Here is a 17,746-nt window from a genome sequence, read left to right as displayed (position 1 = left end):
GCAGACACTAAGAATCTTGGTGCAGGCAGCAGTGAACTAGCCCCGAGGACCCTTCCCTTTCACTCCCATCCCCGGCTGCCCTCTCCTCAGTTTTCTAGGATTTGTTGCTTTACGCAGAGGGAACCTGAAGCCACAGGCTCCCAACAGCTACTCTGTGGCGAGTGGCACCGACTGCAATACAAACTAGGGCTTTTATTTATTCATTCATTCATTCAATCGTATTTATTGAGCGCTTACTGTGTGCAGAGCACTGGACTAAGCGCTTGCAAAGTACAACTGGACAACAGAGACAGTCCCTACCCAGCAATGGGCTCACAGTCTAGAAGGGGGAGACAGACAACAGAACAAAACAAATAGGTGCCAGTACCATTGGTGGGGTTGGGAGAAGGAGAGAGGGGTCACAGAAGCCCCAGGGGTCATGGGGTGAAAATGTTTTCTCCCCATATTCATTCATTCATTCAATCATATTTATTGAGCCCTTACTGTGTGCAGAGCACTGTACTAAGCGCTTGGGAAGTACAAGTTGGCAACATATAGAGACGGTCCCTACCCAACAACAGGCACCAGGGTTCACCTCTTCATCTCCCTTCCCCTCCTCCCCCAGAGCAGTAGAGGCATAAAGTTGTGTCATAAATCCTAGATTGCTGGCCTGAAGCCGAAAGTCTACTTTCACTTTCAGTCTTCTAAAATAGCAATGACAGGGAGGAGGAAGAAAAGACATCCCGCTTAGACCACTCAGTGTAGTTTATCGGAGCTTCATGGGGTCTCCCCACAGGACACCGCTGAGCCGCCCTGCAGTCCCACCCCGCTTCTCAGCCCTCCAGGACCAAGGTGGGTGACCCCCGGACGGGCCGGTGGAAGGGGCCATGGCTGCAGCAGGAAGAGGACAGGTCTAAACGGGTGGCGGAGAGGGGATCCAGAGGAAAAGAAAGCTCACGGAGGGGCCTGAACACAGGGGTGCAGTGTGAATGGAGCAGATCTATTTCTGGGGGAACCTTAGACCACCTAGATCCCAGAGTGAGGTCCTGGGCCAGAGAGTGATCGAGACAACGGGTGTTTGTGGAGTGACCCCGGTCTCACAGCCCTGAGCAGCCACGTTAGAGAACAAATACAGCCCTGAGCATTAGAGAAGAGATGCAGCCCCCAGCTGTTTTCAGGCCGAGGGATGGGGACCACCACCACAGGGGAGGGGGCAAGCAGGATGTTTCTAGAAAGATTCCAGTTCATGTCTCCAAGTCCAAAGGGGCTGAGCCAGAGAGGAAATTAAGGAAGGGAGGGTAAACACCCTGTGGAGAAGGAATGTTTCTACCAACTCTGCTATATCGTGCTCTTCTGAGAGATTAGTATAGTGCTCTGCACCCAGTGAGTTTTCAAAAAATACAATTGATTGACTATGCTCGAGCCCGCCTTCTAGACTGTGAGCCTACTGTTGGGTAGGGACCGTCTCTCTATGTCTTAGTCTCTCTAAGCGCTTAGTACAGTGCTCTGCACACAGTAAGCACTCAAAAAATACGATTGACTGATTGATGTTGCCAACTTGCACTTCCCAAGTGCTTACTACAGTGCTCTACACACAGTAAGCGCTCAGTAAATGCGATTGAATGAATGATTAATTGATTGAAAGGAAGGAGGGTGATTGTGTGAGGGGACTGTGATCAGATGACCCTTAAATGAGAGGAGAAGTCAGGCAGAGGACTAGGAGGAAGAAGCAATCAGAAGAGGGGGAGGGAAAGAGAGATCGTAAAGTGGTGTTTTAAACTGGAGGAATCGGAAAAACATGAAATGACTGGAAAACTTTTTTTTTTCAGGTTTCCTCACTTTCCAAGCTGCCCCTTTGCCATGATCCTGAAGAGGTAGGAGGATGAGGGGCACTGTGAGCTGCTGGACCTGCAATGAGAGAAGTCAGAGGGAGGAATAAGGAGGATAAAGACTGGAAGGGTTACTTGGGGTGGCCAGGTGAAGGGTCTTGAAACAGAGGGAGAGGATCTAGGTTCTGATCCACAGCAGGGGGAGAAGCCACTGTGAAATATTTAGAGACAGGGGGAAAAGAGTTCACAGGGTCAGAGTAGGCAGGCCTCCAGGGTGTAGTCCTGGGTTTGGCTCACTAAGCTGGGGGGAAATCTGAATTTCTGGGCCTCCATTTTTCCTTAGGTGGAGTCATAGCTGCCTTTCTCAAACAGATGCAGGAAGAGGCTGCTTTCAGTTTCTGTCCTAGAGCAGTGAATGACTGATCTCATTCACTCATTCATTCATTCAATCATATTGAATGCTCTGTGCAGAGCACTGTACTAAGTGCTTGGAAAGTACAGTTCAGCAATAAAGAGAGACAGTCCTTGCCCACACCAGGCTTACAGTCTAGAAGCAGGGAGATAGACTTCAAAACAAGTAAACAGGCATCAGTATAAATAAACAGAATTATAGATATGTACACGTATAACACAAGTGCTGTGGAGCCGGGAGAGGTGGGTAGATCTCACTTCCAAACCCTCCCTGTCCACTCCTGCTGCTGAGGGGGAAAGGGTGGGGAACTGGTTTGAAAAACACACTCTTCCCGAAAGTGGATTTCCCACACATTTTCCCTTCACTTGTTGTTGATGGGAGAAAAAGATAATTCCTCAGGCGTCGATCTCCCACTAACTCAATAAATGTAACTTCTACCTGCACCCTCCCTCCCCCACCCAGCCCATCTCTGGTATTTGTTAAGCACTTACTATGTGACAGGCATTGTTTTAAGTGCTGAAGGAGACACAAGTTAATCAGGTTGGACACTGTTCCTGTCCCACATGGGGCTCACAGTCTAAGAAGGAGGGAGTAGGATTGAATCCCGATTTTTTTAGTTGAGAAAACTGAGGCACAGAGAAGTTAAGTAACTTGGCCAAGGTCACCCAGCAAGCAATTGGCAGAGCTGTGATTAGAATCCAGGTCTTCTGACTCAGGCCCGTGCTCTTTCCGCTAGGCCTTGCTACCTCCATTCTCCCCTATTCTAAATAAAGCCTTCTACAGCTCCCACAGCTCCTTCCAGCTAGCACCTCATCTCTCTGCTCCCATTCCTGTCCAAACTCCTTGAATCCGATCTCTACGCCTGAGTTTTCCCTTCTTCTCCGAAAACTCTCTTCTTGCTCTTATTCTCTCAGCTGGACTGGGGAGGCAAAATTGTAAGTCATGTATGTTTTCATCTTCCCTATTAGTATTTTAATCTCCTTATATCCAGTAAATGTGTGTTTTCATTTTGCTGTACTTTACCACGCACTTGGAAGCACTCGGTCGGTGCTTCTTATATTCCATGGACTGATTGATTGATCGGTTGTAAATTAAGGCAGGTCTGTGGAGCTGGGATGATCTTCAGTGAAATGGGAAGGTTTGGGGCCTCTTTACTGCCCTTGAGTTCCTATCTGTCTTCTCATTTTGTCTCCTTATGTTAGTTTTCTTAGTGGTAATGGCTGTCTCACCATCCTCTCTGGTCTTGTGGGCCCTGCCCCTCCTCATCCTCTTCCAGATGTCCTCTAGGAGCTCAGGTAAGGAATCTGACCTCTCATCTGCCCCCCAAAACCACCTCCTCCAGGAGGCCTTCCCAGACTGAGCCCCTTCCTTCCTCTCCCCCACGTCCCCCTCTCCCTCCCCACATCTTACCTCCTTCCCTTCCTCACAGCACCTGTATATATGTTTGTACATATTTATTACTCTATTTATTTATTTATTTATTTTACTTGTACATATCTATTCTATTTTATTTTGTTAGTATGTTTGGTTTTGTTCTCTGTCTCCCCCTTTTAGACTGTGAGCCCACTGTTGAGTAGGGACTGTCTCTATATGTTACCAATTTGTACTACCCAAGCGCTTAGTACAGTGCTCTGCACATAGTAAGTGCTCAATAAATATGATTGATGATGATGATGATGGATGATGGGGACCTGAAGTCTGATTAGCCTGCACTGCATTTGCAATGAACCTTGCATTTGGTTTCGGTGATGCAACGTATTCGTAACGTGAGAGAATTGAGACAGAATGGTCATCTCCTCTATACTCAGTATAGCCCATATCTCCCCACTCCTTGAAAATCTCCAAAGGTTGTCTGTCCCCTTCCACATCAAATAGAAACTCTTTTCCGTTGGCTTTAAGACACTCGTTCAGCTCTCCGCCTCCTATCTTACCTCACTTCCCTTCTACTGCAAACCAACCCACACGTTCTGCTCTTCCAACACCAGCCTGCTCCCTGTACTTGGATCTCTTCTAGCTCCCCATCGACCCCTTGGCCACGTTCTCCCTCTGGCCTGCAACTCCCTCCCCCTTCATATGCAACACACCACCAATCACCCCAATTTCAAAGCCCTCTTAAAATCACCTCCTCCAAGAGACCTTCTCCAACGAAACCCTCATTTGCCCAACTTCTTCTCCTTTCTGCATCCTCCGTGCACTTGATATTCGCCCCATCCTCAGCCGCACAGCATTTACGTATATTATAATAATAATAATGGCATTTATTAAGCGCTTACTATGTGCAAAGCACTGTTCTAAGCGCTGGGGAGGTTACAAGGTGATCAAGTTGTCCCACGGGGGGGCTCACAGTCTTAATCCCCATTTTACAGATGAGGTAACTGAGGCCCAGAGAAGTGAAGTGGCTTGCCCAAAGTCACACAGCTGACAAATGGTGGAGCCGGGCTTTGAACTCATGACCTCTGACTCCAAAGCCCGTGCTCTTTCCACTGAGCCATGCTGCTTCTCATATACATATACATATGTATGTACATAACCTTATATCCTGCCATTTCCCTTATCTGTGTTTGTGTCGATGTCTGTCTTTCCCTGTAAACTGCTTGCTCCTGAGAGTGGGGAATCATGTCTGTTAACTCTAATTAATTGTACTTTCCCAAGTGCTTAGTACAGTGCTCTTCATACAGCAAATAGTAGATATCATTGATTGATTGATTGATTGAAGCAGATTGGGCTGGAGGATAGGGCTCGTCCTTCAACTAGGTAAGTAGGCATCACTGATAGTCTGCCATGATCCATCGTGTATTGTGCAGCTCATTTCACTGTGAAAGGACCGGATGAGCCCATGGTTGTCATGGTCGGGGAAGATGTTGAGTTACCCTGTCACCTGGACCCCCAGATGAAGGCCGAACACATGGAAGTGAGATGGTTCAGGAACATCATCTCCAACGTGGTTCATCTCTACCGTGATGGAAAGGATCTGGATGAGGACCAAATGCCACAGTATTGGGGAAGAACAGAACTACTGACAGATGACATAAACGTCGGACGGGTGGTTTTAAGACTGTATAAAGTCAGAATCTCAGACGATGGAGAATTCCGGTGTTATTTTCATGATGGTGGCTTCTATGAGGAAGCTGTGATTCTCCTGAGGGTAACAGGTGAGCCTGTAGGCCAGATACACTGGCATTTTCTCGGAGCGGTGCTTAAGGGCTAATTCCTCAGGACATCATTCAACACTGTTCATTAGCCAGCATTCCTTGCGTTCACTCACTGCCCACCCTGCAATCCAATAATAATGATTGTGATTGTTAGCTGAAGCAACAACTCCTCCTGTTCCCAATTGGCATGTGACCCCGGTGGTTTTTCAACACCGGTGCATTTTGCGTTATGACACGTCAGTCAGACGAAACCCTTCAACACGAGTGGGGGGACGTAGGACTTTCTATGGCCACCCCCCCTCCACCTCAGCCCCTCTCTCAGAGGCCTCTCTGTCCCCCTCTCAGGCGGGACAGCCAAGGAACAGATAGGGCGCGTGTCCGTTTTCCTCCCTGCTTCTTTGTCTCTTACCCAAGCAGGGAAGTGCCAATTTCTGAGCCTTTGAGGTACTTACTGAGCTAGAAGAAAAATTCCCATGCAGTAGGGAGCTTTACAGTAGTAAATTCCCATGCAGCAGTAGCATCTATCACACCGCTGACCCCTTGCCCACGTCCTGGAATTCCCTCTCCCTTCATATCTAACAGACCACCACTTTCCATTCCTTCGAAACCCTCCTACATCTCCTCTACGAGGCCTTCCCCGACTTAGCTTTTATTTCCCCTCCTCACTCTCCCCTCTGCACTTTGCACTTGGCTGTGAACGCTTTAAGTACTTTGATCCACAGCACTGCTGTAAATACCCTTATACTCTACCATTTCCCTTATCTGTAATCTCTTGGAATATCTCCCTCTCCCTGTAGATCCTTGTGGGCAAGGATCACCTCTGCCAATTTTGTCACGTGGCATTTTTTTTTAGTACTTACTATTTGCCGGGCGTTGTACTAAATGCTAGGGTAGATACAAGGTAATCAGGTTGGACGCAGTCCATATCCCCGATGAGGCTTAGACTCTTAGTCCCCGTTTTACAGATGAGGTAACTGAGGCACAGAGAAGTGAAGTGACTTGCCCAAGGTCACACAGAAGACAAGTGGGTTTAGAACCCGGTTCCTTATGACTCCGAGGCCCGTGCTCTTTCTACTAGCCATGCTGCTGTAGACTCAATACAGTGATCTGCATACAGTAAGCACTTAATAAATACCATCGAGTCACTGATTGATAAATGGCATAACGGCAGCTATTAAGGAATTACGATGTGCCAAGCACTGAGATAGATAAAGATAATCAAATCTGACAAAGTCCCTCTCCCTCATAAGTTTCACAGTCTCGGGGAGAGGGAGAATGGGTATGGAATTCCCATTGGAATTCAGGCAGAAACTCCTCACCCTGGGCTTCAAGGCTGTCCATCCATCACCTCGCCCCCTCCTACCTCACCTCCCTTCTCTCCTTCTACTGCCCAGCCCGCACCCTCCGCTCCTCCACCGCTAATCTCCTCACTGTACCTCATTCTCGCCTGTCCCGCCGTCGACCCCCGGCCCACGTCATCCCCCGGGCCTGGAATGCCCTCCCTCTGCCCCTCCGCCGAGCTAGCTCTCTTCCTCCCTTCAAGGCCCTGCTGAGAGCTCACCTCCTCCAGGAGGCCTTCCCAGACTGAGCCCCTTCCTTCCTCTCCCCCTCGTCCCCCTCTCCATCCCCCCATCTTACCGCCTTCCCTTCCCCACAGCACCTGTATATATGTATATATGGTTGTACATATTTATTACTCTATTTATTTATTTATTTATTTATTGTACTTGTACATTTCTATCCTATTTATTTTATTTTGTTGGTATGTTTGGTTCTGTTCTCTGTCTCCCCCTTTTAGACTGTGAGCCCACTGTTGGGTAGGGACTGTCTCTATGTGTTGCCAATTTGTACTTCCCAAGCGCTTAGTACAGTGCTCTGCACATAGTAAGCGCTCAATAAATACGATTGATTGATTGATTGATTGATTTTACAGATAAGGCAACTGAGGCACAGAGAAGTTAAGTGACTAACTAAAGCAACACAGCAGGAAAGTTCTCCATCTAAACCCACTCCCTTGGGTTTCTTGTGTTTGTGCAGCCGTGGGCTCTCAGCCTCAGATCCGCATGGCCGGGCAGGAAGGCGGCGGGATCCGGCTCGTGTGCAGCTCCTCTGGTTGGTTCCCCAAGCCCCGGCTGCGGTGGACGGACCCCCGGGGTCAGGAGCGTCCCCTGATGACGGAGTCACAGTCTCAGGATGGAGCCGGCCTGTTCCGAACAGAAGGGTCTCTGGTGGTCGCGGACAGCTCAACCTCAGCCGTTTCCTGTTCTGTCCGGGACCCCATCTTTGGCCGGGAGAAGGCGACAGAAGTTTCCATAGCAGGTTAGTTGGCCTTTAACCCCACAGTGAGAGCCTTAACTGATTGGGCCAAATCCTATCTTGACTCGTATTGAGTATTTATGATCTTTGGGGAGCAGTCAGGCTGTGGGGACAGATGGGGCTGATTGATTCTCTGAAGGCAGCCACTGACAATCTCTTCGGAAAGTGAAGAACAGTTGGGGTGTTAGTGGGTTGGGGGGGAGAATTTCTCCCCATTTCTGATCCCCATCTCCCCCTCGTCCCCCTCTCCATCCCCCTCATCTTACCTCCTTCCCTTCCCCACAGCACCTGTATATATGTTTGTACATATTTATTACTCTATTTTACTTGTACAGATCTATTCTATTTATTTAATTTTGTTAGTCTGTTTGGTTTTGTTCTCTGTCTCCCCCTTTTAGACTGTGAGCCCACTGTTGGGTAGGGACTGTCTCTCTATGTTGCCAACTTGTACTTCCCAAGCGCTTAGTACAGTGCTCTGCACACAGTAAGCGCTCAATAAATACGATTGATTGATTGATTGATTGATCCCCTAACCAAAGCCTGAACCGCAGCCCAGCTTTGGGTGAAGAATGGATTTCTCCCCCTTGGTCCGGCTCTTGGGCCCTAACTGCACCTGCCCGTTTCAGAGTCCTTTTTCCCGAGGGTTTCTCCTGTGCTGGTGGCTCTGGCTGTGATCCTTCCCCTTCTGGTCCTTCTCCTCATTGGAACTGCCTGCGTCATCTGGGCCCAACGTCGGGAAAAAGGTAAGAAATGAAGGGAAATGTGTGGGCCAGCATTGAGACCGCACAAAGTTGGGGATTGTGATTGCTGCAACACAAAGGGCCTGGTGATATCTCTGCAAGTAACTGGGGTGAGGAGGGAGCGTGGCCCCCTCCTTGGAAGGCCAAAGACCACAGTGTCTGCCATTTTGTTGTCACCTTTTATGAGTCTGAAACTTCATTCTACTATAATATTTATCATATTTATTGACCGCTTACTGTGTGCAGAGCAGTGTACTAAGCGCTTGGAAAGTACAGTTCGGCAACAGAGACAGTCCCTACCCAACAATGGGCTCACAGTTATTCATTCATTCATTGTCATATTTATTGAGCGCTTACTGTATGCAGAGCACTGTACGAAGCGCTTGGGAAGTACAAGTTGGCAACAAGTTTTCAAAGTTAATGAGGAAGTAGTTGAAGTGGGTACAATGTAATGAACCAGACTTGTTCATTCCATGGAGAGAAAGTGTTTTGTGTTTATTCCTCTAGACTGTAAACTCACTGTGTAAGCTCACCATGGGTAATGTGTCTGTCAATCCCATTGTATTCTGCTCTCCCAAGCGCTTAGTACACTGCTCTGAGATAATCAGGTTGCATGAAGTCCGTTTCCCACGTGGGATTCACGGTCGTTCTTATTTCATTCCACTAATATCCATATCCCTTTCCAACAACCTCTGGACAAATGAAAGTCGTGCTTGATAAAGAGGGCGTGCACTTCCTATTTCTTCAACATTCCTTGGTGATTGATATGTAAGAACAGATGTCTATTGCAGGGCCAGGCTTTGATGGCTGTTAAAATTCCCTGATCAGGGCATCCCAGGACCCAGGGGCTAACATCAACAGAGCCCTCCCCTATGGCTAAAACTTCTCCTAATTTACTCCCAAAATTCCCAGCGAGGTCACTGATAATCTGACAGGTGAAAAAGGAACAATTATGACTGATGGTCATATTTTTTAACCCATGTGGAGAAGCAGTGAGGTCCTGTGGAAAGAGCACAGGCTTGGGAGTCAGAGGACCTGCTGTGTGACCTTGGGCAAGCCACCCAACTTCTCTGCGCCTCAGTTCCCTACCCTGCAGAATGGGGACTCAATACGTGTTTGTCCTTCTACTTAGATTGTGAGCCCTATGCAGGACCTGATTATCTTGTATCTATCCCAGTGTCTAGTATAATGCTTGAAACATAGTAAACACTTAAGAAATAGTACGGTTATTACCTTTATTATCATTATTATTATGTTCACAACAATTTGAGAACTACGAACAGGCCAAGCTCTCCCTCTCCCTTCTTCCCTCTCTCATGAGAATAAAATGTCATTTCTCATTTTAAAGACTCAGTCAGTATTACAGGGTGAGGCTCAATGATCTACAGAGTTCAACTTGTTGGAACAAATTCCTAGCTAGATTCCTAGCTAACATTTGAACCTTCATCAAAAAGAGACTAGGATTGGAGTTTTGGAGTCCTTCAGAAGAGGGGGTAGAGAGGTCAAGTGTGGGATGTGCTCTCTTCTGGTTCACTAATCATCATCATCATCATAATAATAACAATAGTGTCATTTGTTAGGCACTTACTATGTGCGATGTAGAGATTGAAATAGTTGATAATTTTTCTCTCCAGTCCCCACACTCAATTCTGCATTTGTTTCTGTTTGTGTTGTAGCTAAACTGAAGAGGATGAATGGTAAGTGCTGTTTTTCCTCCTACCCCCGGCTTGGGCTCCTAGTAGACAAGAACCACATGTGTCATAGTGAGGGCTCCATTCATTCATTCAATTGTATTTTGCCATTCTTTCATTCATTCAATCATATTTATTGACCGCTTACTGTGTGCAGAGCACTGTACTAAGCGCTTGGAAAGTACAATTCGGCAACAGAGACAGTCCCTACCGAACAGTGGGCTCACAGTTATTGAGTGCGTACTGGGTGCAGAGCTCTGTACTAAGCACTTAGAGAGTGCAATTCAGTTCCAGTGCCCCTATGGCCCCCTCTCCAGGAGACACTTCCTTCCGAAATCCTTCCGCATTGCCCCCACCCTGTACAGAGAACCCCCAAATTTGGCCAGTTGGGGGACAGGTTAATGCTGTATTGGGAATTGCCATAAAGAGGGACCGTCTGAAGGTTCCTGACCTGAGCTGGGTGTTCCCCATCAGAGACCCCACACTCAATTCTGCCTTTGTTTCTGTTTCTTTTGTAGAGACACTGAAAGGGGAGAATAGTAAGTGCTGTCTTTGCTCAAACTCTTTTAGAGGTAAAGCTGTCCTCTCCCCTCACTGACTCACATCTCCTGGCCCTGTCTCGGGACCCTGGTGAAGAACAGCAGGTGTCAAAATGAGGGCTCCCCTGCTCCCACGGTTCCCCTCTCCAGGAGACATTTTCTGTCCTTCAGAAACCCTTCCACAATGCCCTCACCCCAGAACATCGAAACCCAGTCTCTGACCAGCTGGGGGACAGGTTAATATTGGACTGGGAAACCCCGGGGATTGGGGCTGGTCTAGAGGGTCCTTACCTGAGCTGGGTGTTCCCCATTAGCGGCCCCATACTCAATTCTGCCTTTGTTTCTGTTTCTCTTGTAGTGGAACTCGAGAGCACCTGTAGTAAGTGCTGTTTTTTGCTCAAACTCTTGGATGTAACTGTGTCCCCTGTCCACGCTGACTCACATCTCCTGTCCCTCTCTCGACCTCCTGTTGGAGAAGAGCCCCAGGTGTCACAGCGAGGGCTGCACTGTTCCCATGGTTCTCCTAGACAGGAGACAATTCCTGTCCTTCAGAAACCCTTGCCCGCTGTCCCAACCCTCCCCCATTGCCCCCACTCTGGAAACTAACCCCATCTGTGACTAGTTGGGGGACAGGGTTAATACTGGACTGGGAAACCCGAAGGACTGGGACTGGTCTGGAGGGTCCTGACTTGGGCTGAGTGTTCTCCATCAGAGACCCACACTCAATTTTACGTTTGTTTCTGTTTTTGCTTTAGGTACCCTGAACAAGGAGAATAGTAAGTGCTGTTTTTTGCTCAAACCTCTGGCTGTAACTGTTTTCCCTGCCCACACTGACTCACATCTCCCGTCCCTGTCTTGGGCTCCTAATGGAGAATAATTGCTGTGGTATTTGTTAAGTGCTTACTCCGTACCAAGCACCGTTCTAAGTACTGGGGTTGATACAAGGTAATCAGGTTGGACACAGTCCCTGTCCCACATGGGGCTCACAATCTTGATCCCCATTTTACAGATGAGGTAACTGAGGCACAGAGCAGTATGTAAATTGATCTGGTCCCACAGCAGACATGTGGCAGAACTGGGATTAGAACCCACCTCCTCCGACACCCGAGCCCGTGCTCTTCCCACTGGGCCGTGCTGCAGTCAGAGTGAGGAGCTGGTCTGGAGGCCCCTGATCTGGGCTGGGTGTTCCCTATCAGAGACCCCACACTCAATTCTGCCTTTGTTTCGGTTTGTTTTGTACTTCAAGTGAAGAGGGAGAATCGTAAGTGCTGTGTTTGACTCAAACCATTGTATGTCACTGTGTCCCCCGCCCAAGCTGACACGCATCTCCTGTCCTCTTCTCGGGCTCTTGTTGGAGAAGAGCCCCAGGTGTCACAGCAAGGGCTCCACTGCTCCCCTGTTCCACCTCTCCAGGAGACATTTCCTGTCCTTCAGAAGCCCTTCCGCAGTGCCCCCACCCAAAACACAGAAACCCTATCTCTGACCAGCTGGGGGGACAGGGTTAATACTGGACTAGGGAAACCCCTAGTCTTGAGGGCCCCAAACTTGGCTGGGTGTTCCCCATCAGAGGCCCTCACTCAATTCTGCCTTTGTTTCTGTTTTTGTTGTAGATATACTGAGGAGTAGTTATAGTAAGTGCCGTGTTTTGCTCAAACCCTTGGTTGTATCTGTTTTCCCTGTCAGCAGTAACTCACATCTCCCGTCCCTGTCTCGGGCTCCTAATGGAGAATAATTGCTGTGGTATTTGTTAAGTGCTCACCATGTGCCAAGCACTGTTCTAAGTCCTGGGGTAGATACAAGGTAATCAGGTTGGACACAGTCCCTGTCCCATATGGGGCTCACGGTCTTGATCCCCATTTTACAGATGAAGTAACCGAGGCAAAGAGAAGCTATGGGACTTTCTCAAGCTCCCACAGCAGACTTGTGGCAGAGGTGGGATTAGAACCCACTTCCTCTGACACCCAGGGCCATGCTCTTCCCACTAGGCCATGCTGCAGTCGTAGTGAGGGCTCCGTGCTCTCGTGGTCCCCCTCTCCAGGAGACGCTTCCTGTCCTCCTGTGAAGCCCTTCCACAATGCCCCCACCCAGAACACAGAAACCCTGACTGTGACCTGCGGGGGAACAGGTTTATATTGGACTGGGAGTGTCCTGACCTGGGCTGGACGTTCCCCATCCGAGACCCCATACTCAATTCCGCCTTTCTTTCTTTTTCTTTTGTAGAGAAACTGGAAAGAAACTTGGGTAAGTACTGTGATTGATTGTAACTGCGTCCCCTGCACACACTGACTCACATCTCCTGTTCCTGTCTCGGGCTCCAGATGGAGAAGAGCCCCAGGTGTCATAGCAGGGCTCCCCTGTTCCCGTGGTTCCCCTCTCCAGGAGACACTTCGTGTCCTTCTGAAGCCCTTCCACGGTGCCCCCACCCTGAACACGGAAACCCTGTCTCTGACCAGCCGGAGGACAGGTTAATATTGGAATAGGGAACCCCAGTTTCTTGGAAACTGGAACTGATCTGAAGGGTCCTGAGCGTTCCCCATCAGAGACCCCCATACTCAATTGTGCATTCGTTTCTGTTTGTGTTGTTGATGAACTGCGGAGGGAGATTAGTAAGGGCAGTGTTTTGCTCAAACCCTTAGAGGTAACTGTGTCCCCTGCCCACACCAACATCGCATCTCTTTCCCTGTCTCAAACTCCTGGTGGAGAAGAGCCCCAGGTGTCATAGTGAGGGCTCTACTGTTCCCGTGGTCCCCTTCTCCAGGAGACATTTCCTGTCCTTAAGAAACTCTCCCCTACTTCTCCCACCCTGGACACAGAATGCCCGTCTCTAGCCAGTTGGGGGATAGGTTAATTTTGGACTGGGAAACCGTAGGGCCTGGGGCTCGTCTGGAGGGTCCTGACCTGGGCTGGGTGTTCCCCGTCAGAGACCCCACACTAAAATCTGCCTTTGTTTCTCTTTTTGTTGTAGGGACACTGAGAACTGAGAATAGTAAGTGCTATGTGTTGCTCAAAACCTTGAATGTAACTCTATCCCCTGCCCACACTGACTCAAATCTCCTGTCACTATCTTGGGCTCCTGGTGGAGAAACGCCCCGGGTGCCATAGCGAGTGAGGGCTCCGCTGTGCCCATGGTCCCCCTTTCCAGGAGACACTTCCTGACCTTCAGAAACCCTCCTGCACTGCACTGTACCCTGTACCCTGTGTGCACCCTGTACACAGAACCCCTGTCCCTGACCAGTTTGGGTCAGGTTAATTTTGGACTGGGAAACCCCAGGGATTGGGGCTGGTCTGGAGGGTCTTCACCTGGTCTGGGTGTTCCCCATACTCAATTCTGCCTTCGTTTCTGTTGGTATCGCCAATGGGAAGTGCGTGTTTTGCTCAAACCCTTGAGTGTAACTGTGTACGTGCCCACACTGACTCATGTCTCCTGTCCCTGTCTTGGGCTCCTGGTGGAGAAGTATCCCGGGTGTCCTAGCAAGGGCCCCATTCATTCATTCATTCATTCATTCATTCATTCATTCATTCAATCGTATTTATCGAGCGCTTACTGTGTGCAGAGCACTGTACTAAGCGCTTGGGAAGTACAAGTTGGCAACATCTAGAGACGGTCCCCACCCAACAGTGGGCTCACAGCCTAGAAGGGGGCGACAGAGAACAAAACATATTAACAAAATAAAATAAATAGAATAAATATGTACAAATAAAATAAATATTTATTTTATTTCCTCCCTTCAAGGCCCTGCTGAGAGCTCACCTCCTCCAGGAGGCCTTCCCAGACTGAGCCCCTTCCTTCCTCTCCCCCTCGTCCCCCTCTCCATCCCCCCATCTTACCTCCTTCCCTTCCCCACAGCACCTGTATATATGTATATATGGTTGTACATATTTATTACTCTATTTATTTATTTATTTATTGTACTTGTACATTTCTATCCTATTTATTTTATTTTGTTGGTATGTTTGGTTCCGTTCTCTGTCTCCCCCTTTTAGACTGTGAGCCCACTGTTGGGTAGGGACTGTCTCTATGTGTTGCCAATTTGTACTTTCCAAGCGCTTGGTGCAGTGCTCTGCACATAGTAAGCGCTCAATAAATACGATTGATTGATTGATTGATTGATTCTGATCTGGGCTGGGTACTCCTCATCAGAGACCCCACACTCAATTCTGCCTCTGTTTCTGTTTTCGTTGTAGATGCACTGATCAGGAACAACAGTAAGTATTTTGTTTTGCTCAAACGTTTGACTGTAACCGTATCCCCTTGCCCACACTGACTCACGTCTTCTGATGGAGAAGAGCCCCCGATGTCGTAGCGAGGACAGAACCCCTGTCTCTGACCAGTTTGGGTCAGGTTAATTTTGGACTGGAAAACCCCAGGGATTGGGGCTGGTCTGGAGGGTCTCTACCTGGTCTGGGTGTTCCCCATACTCAATTCTGCCTTTGCTTCTGTTCGTATCTCCAATGGGAAGTGCGTGTTTTGCTCAAACCCTTGAGTGTAACTGTGTGACACTGACTCATGTCTCCTGTCCCCATCTTGGGCTCCTGGTGGAGAAGTATCCCGGGTGTCCTAGCAAGGGCTCCACTGCTCCCATAGTTCCCGCCTCCAGGAGACACTTCCTGTCCTTCAGAAAACTTCTTTCCCTGCTTCCACTGTAGACACAGGACCCCTCCTCTGACCAACTGGACTGGGGAACCCCAGGAACTGGGGCTGGTATGATGGCTTCTGATCTGGGCTGGGTACTCCTCATCAGAGACCCCACACTCAATTCTGCCTCTGTTTCTGTTTTTGTTGTAGGTGCACTGATCTGGAAGAATAGTACGTATTTTGTTTTGCTCAAAAGTTTGACTGTAACTGTAGCCCCTTGCCCACACTGACTCACGTCTTCTGTTGGAGAAGAGCCCCAGATGCTCCATTTTTCCCATGGTCCCCGTCTCCTGGAGTCCTTCAGAAACCCTCTCCCACTCTCCCCGCCCTCGTAACAGAACCCCTGTCTCTGACTAGTTGAGGGACAGGTTAATGCTGGTTGTGACCCACGAATGGTTTTGCTGGTGATTGATTGAGGGACACCTTATATATCCGCCCCAGAATCCAGGTGGGGCCACAGCAGTTGATCACAGAAAAAATGAGACTCTCTTCAGTGTTTGTCATCAACTCTCCCATCCCTGGAGCCTACCGTCAACCCCCGAACATAGCCTGATAGCTCTCCTTGTTCTTACAGAGGCAATGTAGAAGTCACAAGGCCGATTACAAATGGGAATGTTTCCCCTGCCCCAAGTGCACCGCCCTGTCCAGCTCTCTTTGTACCTTCCCCTGTACTCCTACTGCTGGTTGTGTCTCAGGCAGCCTCAGAGGAGGGACTTGATGTCCCCCTTTCCTGGACCCTCCTGTCTCTGATCTCCCCCTTCCATGCTCCAAAAAACTCTTGGGTGAGCTCCCATTTCCCAAGGGGGCTGATGTTGTCCAAGGACGGAATCTGTCCTGAGCCCTGGTTTGTCTGGGAAAGGGGAGGCATGGGAAGAGTTGTCTGGGGGCTGAGGCTCTCCTGATTGTATCGAGGCAGCAGGTGTGATAGGAGCTGCTATATGTGACTGTGATGGGCTTCACAAACGTGTGTGAGATTTTGGGGGTGAGGAGACTGGGGAAAATGTGGGGGTAACTGGTGCCAGGTTATAGGTATGAGGCAAACTGCGTCCCGTCCGATCATCAGGGAGCTTCTGTGTCGGAGGTGTCAACGGTGGGCCCTGACTAATTCCTGTTGTCTTCCCCAGGTGATCAATCAGAGAGGGGCAGGTGGGAGGCTGGTTGGTCAGCCATGTCCCCTGGCACTGACCCTGTGTCTCTCTCTGCAGGAGATGCGACTCGGGATCCAGACAAGACCTATCCCAGAATGAACGGGGCGAAGGGCAGCAGAATCATGGATGATCGGTCACCTGGGGAAGACAACAGGAATTAGGGCCCACCGTTGACACCTGCCGATCCCAGGCAGATGGAGAATGGACGAGGCTGTAGCTGGGATCGGCCGGACTGGGTCAGCGGAACTAAGGGAAATGGCATTATTATTGTTAAGCACTTAGTACAGTGCTCTGCACTCGGGAAGCCCTCAGTAAATACGATTGAATGAATGGCTACTGTGATCACCTGGAGTCATTCGTTCATTGCCGTATTTACTGAGCGCTTCTGTGTGCGGGGCGGGTGCACCTACTCCAGGTGCACAATGTAGAAACTTTACTCTTTGCCGGGACCCTTAGGTCAATGAGAGGCAGCATGGTTTTGGAAAAAGAGTATGTCTTCAAGTAAGGGTCGTAAGACCCTGGGTTACTTGGATTCTGAAGTACCGTACGTGTGAGATGAGATGTTAGGAGCGTAATACACACAACATGGTTATGCAAGCATCTGGGATGCAAGAGTGATTTGTTAGAATAATTATAGTCAGTCCATATGCATATAATTAGGAGAAGGGGTCACAGAGAACCAGGAATAAAGGAGGAATAATACCACTGTGGTGTCCTTCTGCCCTGAAGGGTCCGTGGGATCTCAAGCGGACTTTCTGCTTTCACCCTGCTAAGTGCTTCTGTGTAAGGCCACAGAATCGAAGTGTTCTGTAAACTGGGTGTTGGGCCTCTTAAGATGTGTAGTCAGTATTTAGGCGCAACCCTAAGGGTTAAGGGTTACACTTAACCCTATATTTTCCTCCTTGAGTACAATGTTCATTCATTCATTCAATCAATCGTATTTATGGAGCGCTTACTGTGTGCAGAGCATGGTACTAAGAGATTGGAAGACTATAAATAACAATAAACAGACACATTCCCTGCTCAGAACGAGCTTACAGTCGATCTTCTTGCGGGAGGCTACATACAGAACACTGGATTGGGAGTCTGAAGACCTGGATTCTAATCCCGGCTCCACCTGCTCGCTGAACTTGGGCAAATCACTTATCTTCTCTGTGCCTCAGTTCCTCATCTGTAAAATGGGGATACGATACCTTTCTCTCTCCCTCTTAGATTGCGAGCCCCATGTGGGACAGAGACTGTGTCCAATCTGATTTGTCACATCTACCCCAACACTTAATACAATGCTTAGCACATAACGGGCA

General features: G+C 48.9%; 1 protein-coding gene across 1 annotated transcript; it reads left to right on the top strand.

Moving 5' to 3' along the window:
• The first annotated feature begins 711 nt into the window (after nt 1-711).
• Nucleotides 712-17,619, top strand: LOC119948758 (butyrophilin subfamily 3 member A2-like). Its single transcript, XM_038770256.1, has 15 exons — nt 712-831; nt 1,809-1,853; nt 3,423-3,515; nt 5,025-5,372; nt 7,410-7,691; nt 8,315-8,431; nt 10,105-10,125; nt 11,017-11,037; nt 11,414-11,434; nt 12,269-12,289; nt 12,879-12,899; nt 13,624-13,644; nt 14,844-14,864; nt 15,445-15,465; nt 16,500-17,619. Exons 3-15 carry the CDS (start codon nt 3,437-3,439, stop codon nt 16,601-16,603), a joined length of 1,098 nt encoding a protein of 365 aa, XP_038626184.1. The 5' UTR covers nt 712-831; nt 1,809-1,853; nt 3,423-3,436; the 3' UTR covers nt 16,604-17,619.
• The last annotated feature ends 127 nt before the right edge of the window (nt 17,620-17,746 follow it).

Source organism: Tachyglossus aculeatus, chromosome X3 (genome assembly GCF_015852505.1).
Source record: "Tachyglossus aculeatus isolate mTacAcu1 chromosome X3, mTacAcu1.pri, whole genome shotgun sequence".
Taxonomy (NCBI): Eukaryota; Metazoa; Chordata; class Mammalia; order Monotremata; family Tachyglossidae; genus Tachyglossus; species Tachyglossus aculeatus.
Note: the sequence above shows the minus strand (reverse complement) of the source record. Positions and strands in the feature narration are given on the sequence as shown.

Coding starts and splice junctions, on each gene's coding strand:
- LOC119948758 (XM_038770256.1), top strand. CDS start 3,437: ATGGCTGTCTCACCATCCTCTCTGGTCTTGTGGGCCCTGCCCCTCCTC. Junction 7,692..8,314: donor GACAGAAGTTTCCATAGCAG/GTTAGTTGGCCT, acceptor TGCCCGTTTCAG/AGTCCTTTTTCCCGAGGGTT. Junction 11,435..12,268: donor TACCCTGAACAAGGAGAATA/GTAAGTGCTGTT, acceptor TTTTTGTTGTAG/ATATACTGAGGAGTAGTTAT.